Source organism: Solanum tuberosum, unplaced genomic scaffold (genome assembly GCF_000226075.1).
Source record: "Solanum tuberosum cultivar DM 1-3 516 R44 unplaced genomic scaffold, SolTub_3.0 scf00367, whole genome shotgun sequence".
Taxonomy (NCBI): Eukaryota; Viridiplantae; Streptophyta; class Magnoliopsida; order Solanales; family Solanaceae; genus Solanum; species Solanum tuberosum.
This window is the reverse complement of record NW_006239293.1, coordinates 355,119-368,591: the sequence shown is the minus strand read 5'-3', so window position 1 is coordinate 368,591 and position 13,473 is coordinate 355,119. Positions and strand designations below refer to the sequence as shown.

Sequence of the window (13,473 nt, the reverse complement as noted above, 5' to 3'; positions counted from 1 at the left end):
GATCTCTCCACCATCACCAACCATTTCCATTAATGTTTATTAAGTTTGGATGTGTAGTTGAGAGGTATTGGTTGTTGGTTGGTGACAATTGAATTCGTTTAATTACTTTTGCTCACAAGTGCTGTACTTGGGCCCCATGCTGTAGTCCTTTTTTCAAGAGAAAAGAGCATATGGTTTCATAATTGATATATTCACTTCGTTTCGATTTAAATAATGAGTACATGGTTGTAGGCCCAAGTAACACTATTATGGTATGTGAAAAAAATGAGCTTATTGTTTTATTTTTGATGAATCCATCGACACACATCTAAAGTTGACATAATTTTTCACTTAGACACTTAAACTAAGACTTGTATTATTCAAACAACTGATGTAGGACCTAACTTTACCATTTTGACACTTTTACACAATTCACACTTTGACATGTCATCGGTGAGTGTGTTTACACACTCTCTACATAGTTGGTTGAGTTAGCGAAAAATATCAAAATGGCACAGCCAGACCTTCTATGGTGTTTAAATGGTACAAGACTTGGCAGTGGTCTTTAAACGAAAGATGTTGTTATCTTTGATGTGTCCCCACTTTCTACAACCCCCAACTACCCTTGAATAGGCCTAGCAGACATAGTTGTACCAATTACAAGTAATATCACTAGCAAAAGGAAGAAAGAAATCACTGATCATTCTTGTTTGTAAATTACTCTTAGCATATTCAACAGGTAAAGTAAAGTTGTTAGTAATTAAAGATAGAAACATTTATCAAAAATCATTTTGTGTTTTCTTGTTTTGCTTTGCAGATTTCAGAAATGGATATCGGCTTAGCAGTTGGTGGTGCATTTCTCTCTTCAGCTTTGAATGTTCTCTTTGATAGGCTTACTCCTCAGGGTGATCTGCTCAACATGTTTCAGAAACATACGAATGATGTTCGGCTCTTAAAGAAGCTGAGAATGACTTTGCTTGGTCTTCAAACTGTGTTAAGTGATGCAGAGAATAAGCAAGCATCAAATCAATTTGTGAGCCAGTGGCTTAATGAGCTTCGAGATGCTGTGGACTCTGCTGAAAATTTGATGGAACAAGTCAATTATGAGGTTTTGAGACTTCAGGTGTCTAGCAACCAGCAAGTAAGTGACCTCAACCTGTGCTTGAGTGATGATTTCTTTCTTAACATAAAGGAGAAGTTGGAAGACACTATTGAAACATTGAAGGATTTGCAAGAGCAAATTGGTCTACTTGGCTTAAAGGAACATTTTGGTTCGACTAAACGAGAAACTAGAACACCTTCAACTTCTTTGGTTGACGATTCTGATATCTTTGGAAGGCAGAATGATATAGAGAATTTGATTGACCATTTATTGTCTGAAGATGTAAATGGAAATTTTTTGACTGTAGTTCCTATTGTTGGAATGGGAGGTGTGGGTAAGACAACACTTGCTAAAGCGGTTTACAATGATGAGAAGGTGAAAAACCATTTTGGTTTGAAAGCTTGGTTTTGTGTTTCTGAGGCATATGATGCTTTCAGAATAACGAAAGGGTTACTTCAAGAAATTGGCTCATTTGACTTAAAGGTTGGTGACAATCTTAATCAGCTACAGGCCAAATTGAAGGAAAGCCTGAAGGGAAAGAAGTTTCTTGTTGTCCTTGATGATGTGTGGAATGATAACTATAATGAGTGGGATGACCTGAGAAATCTTTTTGTACAAGGAGATATGGGAAGTAAGATCATTGTAACTACACGTAAGGAGAATGTTGCCTCGATGATGGGTAGCAGAGCAATCAACGTGGGAACTCTGTCTAGTGAAGTCTCTTGGGATTTATTCAAACGACATTCACTAGAAAATAGGGATCCTGAGGAACACCCAAAATTTGAAGAGGTTGGAAGAAAAATTGCAGACAAGTGCAAAGGGGTGCCTTTAGCTCTAAAGACACTTGCTGGTATTTTGCGCTGCAAATCAGAGGTGGAAGAGTGGAGAGACATTTTAAGTAGGAAAATATGGGACCAACCAAGTTGTTTGAATGGTATATTACCAGCGTTGATGCTGAGCTACAATGATCTTCCTCCAGATTTGAAGCGATGTTTTGCTTATTGTGCAATATATCCAAAAGATTATCTATTTTGCAAAGACCAAGTTATATACTTGTGGATTGCTAATGGTCTTGTACAGCAGTTTCATTCAGGTAACCAATACTTTTGTGAGTTGAGATCAAGATCATTGTTCGAAAGGGTCCCAGAGTCTGAAGGGAAACCGGAGGGATTCTTAATGCATGACCTAGTCAATGATTTGGCCCGAATTGCATCTTCAAAACTTTGTATTAGGTTGGAAGAGAACAAAGGATCTCATATGTTGGAACAAAGTCGGCACATGTCCTATTCCATGGGAGAAGGTGATGACTTTGAACAGTTGAAGCCCCTCTACAAATTGCAGCAGTTGAGGACATTGCTTCTAATCGATACTGATTACTCACCTCCGCTAACCAAGAGGGTGTTGCATAACATATTGCCAAGACTAACATCCTTAAGGTCATTATCGTTGTCAAATAGTTGGATTGTGGAGTTGCCAGATGTGTTGTTTATCAAATTAAAGCTTCTCAGATTCTTGGACCTTTCTAGGGTGCTGATTGAAAAGTTGCCAGATTCCATTTGTGTATTGTATAACTTGGAGACACTTCTACTGTCACATTGTAGTAATCTTAAGGAGTTACCGCTGCAGATGGAAAAGCTAATCAACTTACGCCATCTTGACGTAAGCAACACTTTTAGCTTGAAGATGCTGCTACATCTAAGCAAGTTGAAAAGCCTCCAAGTGCTAGTGGGAGCTAAGCTTCTTCTAGGTGGTCATGGTGGATTGAGAATGGAAGATTTGGGTGAACTGCATAACTTGTATGGATCTCTATCAATTCTAGAGTTGCAAAATGTGGTTGATAGAAGGGAAGCTCTAAAGGCAAACTTTTGGGAGAAGAATCATGTTGACAAATTATCATTGGAGTGGAGTGAAAGTACCGCCGACAATTCACAAACTGAAAGAGACATACTTGATGAGCTATGTCCACACACAAACATAAAAGAACTCCAAATCACCGGATATAGAGGGACAAAATTTCCAAATTGGCCACCTAGTCTTTCGTTTCTTGAGCTGGTTAAATTGTCTATTGATTCCTTGCCAGCACTAGGACAACTCCCTTCTTTGAAATTCCTTTTCATTAGAAGGATGCATCGAATAACAGAGGTTACAGAAGAATTCTATGGAAGTTCGTCATCTGGAAAACATTTTAACTCTCTTGAGAAGCTTGAATTTGAAGATATGCCAGAGTGGAAGCAATGGCACGTACTAGGAAGTGGCGAGTTCCCTATACTTGAGAATCTTTCAATTGAAAATTGTCCGAAGTTGATAGGGAAGTTGCCTGAAAATCTTTGTTCTCTGACAGAATTGAGCATTTCAAGATGTCCTGAACTCAATTTAGAGACACCTCTTTTTAACGAGGCTGAACTGTTTACATCCCAACTTAAGGGAATGAAGCACATTGTTGATTTATATATTGTTGGTTGTAACTCTCTTACCTCCTTACCTTTTAGCATACTGCCGAGTACCTTGAAGACAATAACCATATCTCGTTGCCAGAAATTGAAATTGGATCCACCAGTCGGTGAGATAAGTTATTGTAACATGTTTCTCGAGAGATTGAAACTGCATGAATGTGTTTCTATAGATGATATATCACCTGAGTTGGTCCCAAGAGCATGCAAATTGAATATATCTAGTTGCCATAACATAACTAGCTTTTCGATTCCTACTGTGACTGAGAGACTCTTCATTTTTGGATGTCACAACCTTTCGGTTGCATGTGGGGGCAGCCAGATGACGTACTTGGGTATCGTCTACTGTGAGAAGCTGAAGTGGCTGCCAGAACGTATGCAGGAACTCCTTCCATCTCTTAAGGAACTGGAACTGTTGGATTGTCCAGAAATAGAGTCCTTTCCTGAAGGAGGAATGCCATTCAATTTACAACAACTTCGAATTGGGAATTGCAAGAAACTGGTGAACAGCCGAAAAGAGTGGAGTTTACATAGACTCCCCTGTCTCAGAAAGTTAGTGATCGAACATGATGGCAGTGACGAAGAGATCGAACATTGGGAGTTGCCTTGCTCTATTCAAAGATTTGAGGTATCCAATCTGAAAACATTAAGCACCCAACTTCTCAAAAGCCTCACCTCTCTTGAAGATCTACGTATTGGTAATTTACCTCAAATTCAGTCAATGCTGGAAGAAGGGCTTCCCTCCTCTCTTTCTCACCTCACTTCACTTCAAAGCCTAAGCATCTTCTCCTGCCATCAACTCCAGTCTCTTTCCCTTCCCTCCTCCCTCTCCAAGCTGAACATCGAGAATTGTCCTAATCTCCAATCACTTTCCGAATCAGCACTGCCTTCCTCCCTCTATGAGCTGACCATCGCGCATTGCGCTAATCTCCAATCCCTTCCAGCAAAAGGAATGCTCTCTTCCCTCTCTAAACTAGATATTTCCAACTGTCCATTCCTCAAACCACTCCTAGAATTTGACAAGGGGGAATACTGGCCAGAAATTGCTCATATCTCCATCATAGAAATCGATGAGGAATACCTTTAATGATTAAAACGAGTGGTACTCTCACAAATGTAAGTTTTTCTTTTTCCTCAGAAGCTTCCTATATTTGTTTACTTCCCTTGGCTTTTTTGTTTATTCTTTTCCTTTTTTAAAAATCTTGTTGAGCAGCATGGAGTGTTTATTGCCACTATGAAGCCAAGAAATCATCTTCACTTTGAGATGAATTTAATTTTAGATAACAAAAAAAAAGGTGATAAAATCTTTATATTCGCGTGGTAACACTGTAAAACAAAATCTAGTATAGATAGGAATTAAATAATTTGCTCCACAAAATTGCTAGCATAGTATAATATTAATGAACAAGTAACTTTTTACCATGATCTTCATCTCTATAGCAATTCATGTATACTTCTTCTTTCCATTTTCAGTGAGTTTAGAGTTATGCACATGTCCACTATCGAAGTCAAAGCTCTAATAGAATTCAAAGGTGTACGATACACAAGGTTTGTTTCCTATATAACAAAAATACAAATGTTTGTGCAACCATGTTAAATCGAAAGTTTTTAGTTCTTGTAAGCATCAGAGATCTGCTGTCACTATAGAAAATCTTTTTGAGTGAATCTATGTAGGATAGATTGTATTTGCACTATCCTTCAATGTTTGCACATATTTAATTGTGCCACAACATGACCATGGATAACTAAGGTTTGTCAATTGGTTGCTAAATTGAATATAAGGTGAGTTTTCTGTTGAAGCATATAGATTTCCTTACAAATATTTATGTAGGTTGGTGATGGTATTCTTGAAAGCATAAGAAGAAAGAATATACATCAATCATCCATGGCAACGTATACTTATGAGGAAACAATGGCTACCACCAGAACTTGTTTGTTGGGACATAAAAAGACCATGTCTAAGGTATGGAGAAACTTACAAGATTCTGTTGCATCAGTATGAATGTTGGTGGATGGTTTAAATGTGGTCCTGACAAGATTCTGTTGCATCAGAGTTGGGATCTCGCTAACCTCCCTTCTGTGAAACTCACTTTGTTGGATTGTTGGAAGCAGATGAGCCCGTGCAAGCATCTAAATAGGAAAAGATTTTATTGTCAGTACTTTTCTTTCTTCATTATTTTTAACTCTTGCTCTTCTCTCAAACCTGTTCTCGAGTCGAGAGTCTGTCAAAAACAGCCTCTCTGTTCCTTCAAGGGTATTGGTAAGGTCTACGTACACCTACCTTCCTCATACCCAACCTGTGGGACTATACTAGGTATGTTGTTGTTGTTGTAGTTAGTAGTAGTAGATTGTATTTTACTACTTAGAATTGACAGCAGAACAAAGAAAGATCCATCTCTTATTAATTCTTCTAGTTTTAGCTGATGCATATAAGCTATTCAAAATATGATGCTGTCTTACTTACTACACTTTGTTGCAATACACTGTATATACACTATTTAAGATATATACACAAATATGCATACATTTTTTCCATAACAAGTATAAATAGAATTAGATATATATATTTCGTATTTTTATTTGCCATCACCACAAGACACTAAACTATGATTTAATGGTGCTACTTTATTGACACTACAAGTAAAAATAGTTTTATACAATATGAGTATCCACATATTATAATATTCTAACAGAGACTATTTTAGCTCTTGAGAAACTTCCATGGCCCTGTTCTAGTTCCTATCCTGCAAATGGACATGGTGAAATAGATTAGCTTATGCTTTAAATAGATTAGATTTAGAGCTATGTTGCTCGGACTCTGCAATGAGGGGTACGTGTCGAATCCTCCAAAACTAGTGTCATTTTGAAGGATATGACACGTGTGTAGCAACATTTTTGGAGAGTTTGAGCAACATAGATTCGGAGTGCATTAGAAATTGACCATATATACATACCTCCAGAAGCCTGCTAAAGCTCTGAGACTCATATAGATGGTTAGAGCCACCCAAATTCCGACGAATTTATAACTTGATGAAAGAATGAACAAGAACACAATGCTGAATAAAGCCACTGTTACCTGAACACAAAATGCATTCTCGGAATTTAATATTTGTTGAAATTTACTGTTTTGAGGGTAGGGGAGGGAGGTGTTTTGAGGGAAGCGCCGGTTTTAGTGTTTTGAGGAGATGGCGAAAAAGATGACTACATTTTAACTTGAGGATATGCTTGACTTGTGTTGTCGATAGACGAAAAAAGAAAAGGAATGCCAAGTGAGCTTACCATTGAGTAGGCAGAATATGCAAAGTCAGATGCGCCAAAGTTTACGCCATCAAAGACAAAGGCCAGGGCGTTGATAGGTTGTGTTGCCGCGACAAACTGAAATGGGAAGAAATTGTGAGGTCCAAAATCCATTACTTTACATCGAAAAGTTCTCTAAGGTGTATTGACAAAGCATATTAGGATATGGTGGATACTGGAATGCCAATGCCAATTAGGTGGATGACGTTGACGTCTTTTGTAAATAATCTAGCTCCAAAATGTAAACCAACTCCAAGGATAAGTGCTAGCACCAATCCTAGAACTAATCCCAACTGCAAAATTTTCAAGAATTGGAGGTCAAAAATAGTTCATCATTAAGGATACACGTACCTCTACTAATAGAACAGCCTAAGTACGTACCTGCAACACTCTTGATGCTGTAGCAGTAGCCCTACTGAAGTCGTTTTGAGCAAATGCACTTGCTAATATGGCCTGATAGAGAAAAGAAAGGTCAAAGTTCTGAATTTTGTTTACAATTTAATAGTTTTGATGCTTTTGCAGGTTAGATTTAGTACATACACGGTGATAGTTCACGTAGAAAAAGGGAACAGTTGATAGTTGGGGTGTGAAACTCGCAAAAATATGGCAGTTCAGGTGTATTTTTGATTATTAGCTCTAAAATATATTGTTTCTGCACAGAAGATCAATATTACTTGGTAGTCTACATTTAAAAAAAACTAGCAGTGCTAATTACTATTTCACATTTGGGCTTCCTAAGTGAATTTTTTTGTTGCGTTATAGCGAACAACAATTTAAGGTGCTAACTCATTTCGAGAAATACAAATCCAGTAGCCAAAGCTTTGTTGATATGGAAACATCTTCCGGTGTACACGTGGTGACCTGTGACAGGTTAGTTTGAGAGGGATAATGACGATATTTTTTCAGTAAATAAAGCAGGAATTCAAGGACTATATGGTACATCCTTGGATAGATACTAGATAGGCAGGGTGGTGACCGGTGACATAACATCCTTCCTTGCTTGTCTAACTCGAGCCAGATAGCAGAAATCACTCAGAATAGTCGTATTTAGAACACATGTAAGTCCATATCGAAAGATAAGGAAGGTGAGTCACAGGGGTGGCTCAATGCCTTTAAAAATGAGGCATATGCCTTGGCCCCAAAATCGAAGGGCCTAATTTTTTAGTAATAATAAAATTATCATAAGTTTTTTTTAACAAAAAAAAATAAAGAATGTTTTAATTTGTTTCGAAACATTAAAGAATGTTTCTTTTTTAATGGATCAATTTTTAAATTTAACTTCCACATGATATATTTAAGACCACAAGATTAAAAAATATTTTGGTATATATATATCTTTAGTTTAAGATCATAAAAAAAATAAAACTTGTTTTATTAAAAAGAAAGAAATAAATTGAATCTCAGATATAAAAAAAATAATTAAAATTTAGGCCTCCAACTTATTTTTGGCTTTAGACCACTAATTAGCTTGAGCCGCCACTGGTGAGTCAAAGCGAAAAGACAACCCTGGTCGGATAGTAGACAGACAAGCAAGAACAGAAAGGCTCACTACAACAGTTGAAATGATAGGAAGATCATATATCACCTGACCAGCAACGGCCAAACCATCAGCTAAAAGAGATGTAGTCAACCAAACCTGCAAGCAAACCTGAAATGCAGCCATTTCTGTGGGTCCTAACCTTGCAGCTAATGATGCAGCTAACGTTACACAGAACGTCACTGCTATAACCCTCATTAACAATAGAAATCCTGAAATTCCGGGGAAAAAAAGAGGATGAAAAGAAAAGGAGACAACAGTTAATGAACTAATTCCATCTTATTGTTGGAACATTAGAAACTTTCTTTTAATTAGTAGATCGAAAAGCAGAACGAAATCTAGCGAATAAAAGCATTTCACATTGTCAATAGTTTGATATCCTAAGAATCTGCCCGTCTACTCTTTCCGTATTCAACTTCCTTTTGCAAATGCCAAAGCAATCAGATGACATTACATAGGAACACGAATATAAGATGAAGATAGACCGAATGAATTGAACAAGTTACAAAAAGTCGTAGACTAAAAAGATGAAAGAAGGGAGACATTAAGAATCTAACATAAGCATTTCTTAAGCCTTGTTATACCAAAATTATACGTTTGAAGAGTTGATTTCTGAGATGGTCACTCAACTAATAGTTATTCACTCAGAAAGTCACTTTCTTTATTGAAGAAAAATGAGAATCAAGAAGAAGAGTGACTTTCTAAGACTTTCTTTATTAAAGAAAAATGAGAATCAAGAAGAAGAGTGACTTTCTGAGATAATAAGTATTAGTTAAGTAACTATCTAAGAACTCGACCCTACGTTTGAAGTAAAGATTAACAACATCAGAGAAAACCTCACCATTTGTGAGAAATCGAGCAAATTGCATATACTTTAGACTAGGAGGTAAGAGATCAACTTTTTCCATCAATCTCCAAAACAGTATTACTGAAATTAGGTACCTGCACTACCAAGTCATATAAGAATCTACGTCAATGATATCGGAAAACTATTCTCTCACAAATTTTGTTTTTATGGAGACATGATAGAGACTCACTGTGAAATTACATGAGCAATTGCAGCACCTCTGACGCCCATATGGAACGCAAAAATGAATATGGGGTCCAAAATTATGTTTGTCAAATCTCCAGCCACTGGTGAGATCAAAGCACAAAAAGAAAAAGAAAGAAACTGAGTTAGATTTTTCTTAACTGAATTTGAACTTCATCTGTCAATTTCTTAGTAGCTCACCAGTTGCAAAGAGTGGAGTTTTCGTATCTTTAAATCCTCGAAAAACTCCTTGCATGGCTAATGAGAGAAGAACTGCCGGTGCACCGAGTGACCTCAATTTTAGGTACTCTTGAGCTGGTTTTAGCATGGGTGATCCCTGTAATATGAGAGGACTCAACGAAGGCAGATGGAACATATATTCAACGAGTTCAACCGTTCAACTGAAGCAGTTGAAAGTTGTGTCTGTTGCTACTTTATTAAGAACTTTACTTACATGTTTGACTCCCATGAAGCTCAATATAGGCTTTGCTCCGGAAATTAGAAAGACGGCTTGGATGAAGCCAAGGATGGCACCGATGATCAATGCAGACGATGCAGATGGAATGTGCTTCTTTTCAGGCTTTGGCTTCACAACTTCAAAGGATGTAGCTGTCGTTTTGGACTTGTACACACTCCCTGCAGAATCAATTGATATAACGGGAGACAATACCATTATCAAGAAGCGGAAGGAACTTAGATTAAATCTTCTCCATATAATAGTGTGATAAAAAACATGGATTTCCAACATACTGTTTTGAGGTATTAGCTCTTTGTTTTCACTGTTCGATTGCGACTCTGTATCCAATCCTTCAACATCTTGTGATTGTATATCCTGGCTTTCGTTGTCTCGTGGTTCGGGACTTACTTTTGTGATGGCATCCTCCTCAGCAACAAAAGAGGTAGTGACACTGACAAGCGGAAAAATTGCAATCCTTGATGCTTGATTGAAAACAGCAATCGAAATTCCCACAGCAGCAAGCTCAACAGGACCTATATCAAACAATTTTTGAGGTTATAACTTACAAAATCTGTTTCTGTAAAGTAGTACTCCCTCCATTTCAATTTGTTTGTCTTGAACTCCATGCCAAGTCAAAACCGGACAAACAGATTGAAACGGAGGAAGTAATTATAACTATCTTGCTAACGTTTAACGGTTACCTATTTGGCCAATGAATGCTGTATCAACCAGAGATGCAATAGGATCTGCTGTTAAAGCTAGTGCAGCAGGGAGCGCGATTCTTGCAATCTCGCGGCCTAACTCGTCCAATTTAAATACTGATCTGCTCATGACACACACACAATTAATTGAAGAAAAAAACAGAAATATATTACTAGTAACTTGTGAAAAATCTTAACATTTCAAAAACATCAAAAGGTTCTTAGAATAACTATCGGATCACCTAAAAGATAACTACAGGTAACCAACTAACCATCCTTAAAACCTAAAGTTAGTGCAAAAAAACTACTTATAAAGGGTTGGATACTCTTAACGGTGTAAGTAACGGTCCGGAGTTGGACAAAGTGGATAATATCACATAGCTCAACAATAATAACATGTTAAAAAAAATAGGTTAATAGTTATATCTTTTACAATATGATCACAAATATGAAAAAGGAAAAGAGAAATACCTTGCTTCCCTAAAGAAAATGCAGAATGGAACTTCTTTCTCTGCCATACTAAATTGCTAACTTACCAAGAAAATTGTTTCCACTCCCCTCACTGAAAATGTCAAATTCTCAATATCAAAACACAATTAAGATTTTCTTCAACATACATATAATGTACATCCCCACCCCCCACCCCCACCCACCCCCACAACAACTTAACACACATGTGTATCGTCACTAGGGAGTCGAGATTTTCATTAAGTAGTTTCAAAAATATGAAAAAGTAAATACACAACAGTTTGATAAGATTACCCGTGGGTCAATCCAGCCAACATATTAGTCTTAACTTTTTATGGCTTGTCATGATCCGAGCCTACACCCTGGACGTGGTCGACACTAGAGAACCATTGCTAGTCCCAAGCAAGCCCTTGTCCTGGCTGACTTCTAAGTGGAAGACTAACTCAAGCATTAGAAACTGAAAGAAAATTTTTAAAACAACTTACTGAATCTCAAAACTATTTGAAAATACAGAAGCTAAAGGTACATAAAAAGATCATATATCATTTTAACCTTGTATATACAATGAAATTTTGCAGCAAGAATGCAAAAATAGGTTAAGGAAAGATGCAACAAAGTCACAACTTACTTCCAAGAAAGTTGAAATTGAAATTAAGTTTCATTCAAAACTAATTAAGACCAAACTAAGAAAGAAATTAATTTCAAGAATTCAAAGTTTATAATGATAGTATAAACTTACCAAACTTACAAGAATTTTATGAGAGGAGAAATAATTGTGTTAACTTTCATTGTTCACTAAAAAAAGTACCTCTCTATTAATGGACCTAAATTATAGATGTAAATAAGACGAATACGAATTTTCTTTGCTCCAAAAGTTTCTCTGCTTTTTTTCTCTTTTTTGTATGTACATACTTTAGGCCAGGATAGGTTGTCTTCGTCACACTTTTTGGAATGTGATTCTTTTTAAATTTTTTATATGATATATTTAAAATTATAGATTAAAAAATATTTTGTTATAGTTTTGCATATTTTTAATTATAGAACATAAAATTTAATATTTTTTTTATTTTCTTAAATATCGTGTCAAATTTGACGGAGAAGTTTCTCAAATTCTTGGAAGACCATAGTCATGAAAGTTTGATTGGACACGTGTATTTTTCTTGGAAATCTTAGTTGGTCACTTTCTTTGAATAGTTGGCATGTTATTTTTTTTTTCCAATTTATGTGTTACTATTGATTAGTAAAAAATAAATTATAATTTATAATTTAAAATAAAATTTAGATATTTTATGTAACTTTTGGTCAATTTGGTCATTTTTAATAAAATTAAACGGAAATTTTAAAATTAAGTTTCTCCAATTATAAAAAGAAAAATTGAGAACAAATTAGAAAAAAAAAGTTTCATATTAAGAGTTTGGGACAGAGAGTATTATTTTACTAGCTTTTTGTTTTTTTGTAAAACACAAACCTTTCGTTACTATATTTTGAAATATGGATACACAATAGCTCACGTTCGATTTCTATCTTTAGAGCATGAAATCAAAGACTCTGAATATATATATTTTTCGCCGATATTTGTTGTATATATAAACTAAAATATTTAGAATACTTTAGAAAAATTGAAAACCATATATAACTCATTTTTTATAACTCATTTTTATAGCTTTGTTACTTAAGCTAAACCTTTAAATTAGAGACAAATGAGTAACAAACATTTTTAGAATTAAAAATAAAGCAATCAAATAACTTTTTTTAAGGAATATGCAGAAATCTTTAAAGAATGATTAAAAATAGTATGAAAAACAAACATGGGAGAATTTAATAAAGTTTTTTTTTGCTTAAATTAGGTGAACAATGAGAGTGTAGTGCACCTACATGTGTGTTTGCCTTGGAAATTCATGTTCGATTTTTTTTTTTTTGGGTGTGAATAAAATTTATCTCATAATTTTTTGAGTTAGGTGTGAATAAGAAATAAAAAGATTTTTTTTGGATCATGAAAAAATATTGTTGAGTATAAATAAAAAGTATTTTAATTTAAGTTTAAAGAGTTGGGAAAGATGACATGTTTTCGTGATGCTTTAACTTTTGTGTCTTATTTTAAATAAAGGTAACAATATGCTAAAATGAACAAGTATTTTATTCTCTTAACTCTTACAAAATGATTATTGATTATAAATAAATAAAATGAGCTTTAAACCTTGAAGAAAAATAAAAAATGAGTCATCATTTTTCAAGTTGAATCGAATAAGCCAACCTTCTAAGATAAAAATATCCTTAATGGAAAGAATATTAATGCAACAAAGACGAAGACGACAACAATTTGGAGTACTGATGGTTGGGGAGCTAGTAGTCTGATACGAATTTGATCGAATTTAATCGATTTTGTTTAAATATTATAATTAGATTAATAAATAAATAAATAAATAAATATATATATATATATATATATATA

The 13,473-nt window shown here is 35.3% G+C and overlaps 2 protein-coding genes across 8 annotated transcripts; one reads left to right on the top strand and one right to left on the bottom strand.

Moving 5' to 3' along the window:
- Positions 1–416: 416 nt before the first annotated feature.
- On the top strand, positions 417–9,465 carry LOC102599115 (putative disease resistance protein RGA4). Of its 4 annotated transcripts, XR_001475381.1 has the most exons (5): positions 417–718; positions 797–4,647; positions 5,005–5,079; positions 5,363–5,494; positions 5,584–6,055. XR_001475381.1 is itself a non-coding variant. In XM_006361689.2 (3 exons), the coding sequence occupies exon 2, from the start codon at positions 806–808 to the stop codon at positions 4,616–4,618; it is 3,813 nt and encodes a 1,270-aa protein (XP_006361751.1). In that variant the 5' UTR covers positions 417–718; positions 797–805; the 3' UTR covers positions 4,619–4,647; positions 5,363–6,055. The 4 variants fall into 4 exon arrangements, 1 of the variants encoding a protein (XP_006361751.1); XR_001475382.1 differs by lacking the exons at positions 5,363–5,494; positions 5,584–6,055 and adding an exon at positions 9,386–9,465; XR_001475380.1 differs by having other exon boundaries at positions 5,363–6,055.
- On the bottom strand, positions 6,058–11,887 carry LOC102598780 (protein DETOXIFICATION 42). Of its 4 annotated transcripts, none has more exons than XM_015315449.1 (15): positions 11,761–11,887; positions 11,316–11,478; positions 11,025–11,115; positions 10,554–10,675; positions 10,146–10,385; positions 9,850–10,031; positions 9,597–9,732; positions 9,403–9,499; positions 9,207–9,307; positions 8,414–8,577; positions 7,210–7,281; positions 7,005–7,121; positions 6,811–6,906; positions 6,486–6,607; positions 6,058–6,275 (listed from the first exon to the last, which is right to left on the bottom strand). In XM_015315449.1, the coding sequence occupies exons 3-15, from the start codon at positions 11,069–11,071 to the stop codon at positions 6,233–6,235; spliced, it is 1,539 nt and encodes a 512-aa protein (XP_015170935.1). In that variant the 5' UTR covers positions 11,072–11,115; positions 11,316–11,478; positions 11,761–11,887; the 3' UTR covers positions 6,058–6,232. The 4 variants fall into 4 exon arrangements, with proteins under 4 accessions (XP_015170935.1, XP_015170936.1, XP_006361750.1 ...); XM_015315450.1 differs by having other exon boundaries at positions 11,316–11,447; XM_006361688.2 differs by lacking the exon at positions 11,316–11,478.
- Positions 11,888–13,473: the final 1,586 nt, after the last annotated feature.

Coding starts and splice junctions, on each gene's coding strand:
- LOC102598780 (XM_015315449.1), bottom strand. CDS start 11,071: ATGGCAGAGAAAGAAGTTCCATTCTGCATTTTCTTTAGGGAAGCAAG. Junction 10,032..10,145: donor AGAGCTAATACCTCAAAACA/GTATGTTGGAAA, acceptor TTGATTCTGCAG/GGAGTGTGTACAAGTCCAAA. Junction 8,578..9,206: donor TGCTCGATTTCTCACAAATG/GTGAGGTTTTCT, acceptor CCGGAATTTCAG/GATTTCTATTGTTAATGAGG.
- LOC102599115 (XM_006361689.2), top strand. CDS start 806: ATGGATATCGGCTTAGCAGTTGGTGGTGCATTTCTCTCTTCAGCTTTG.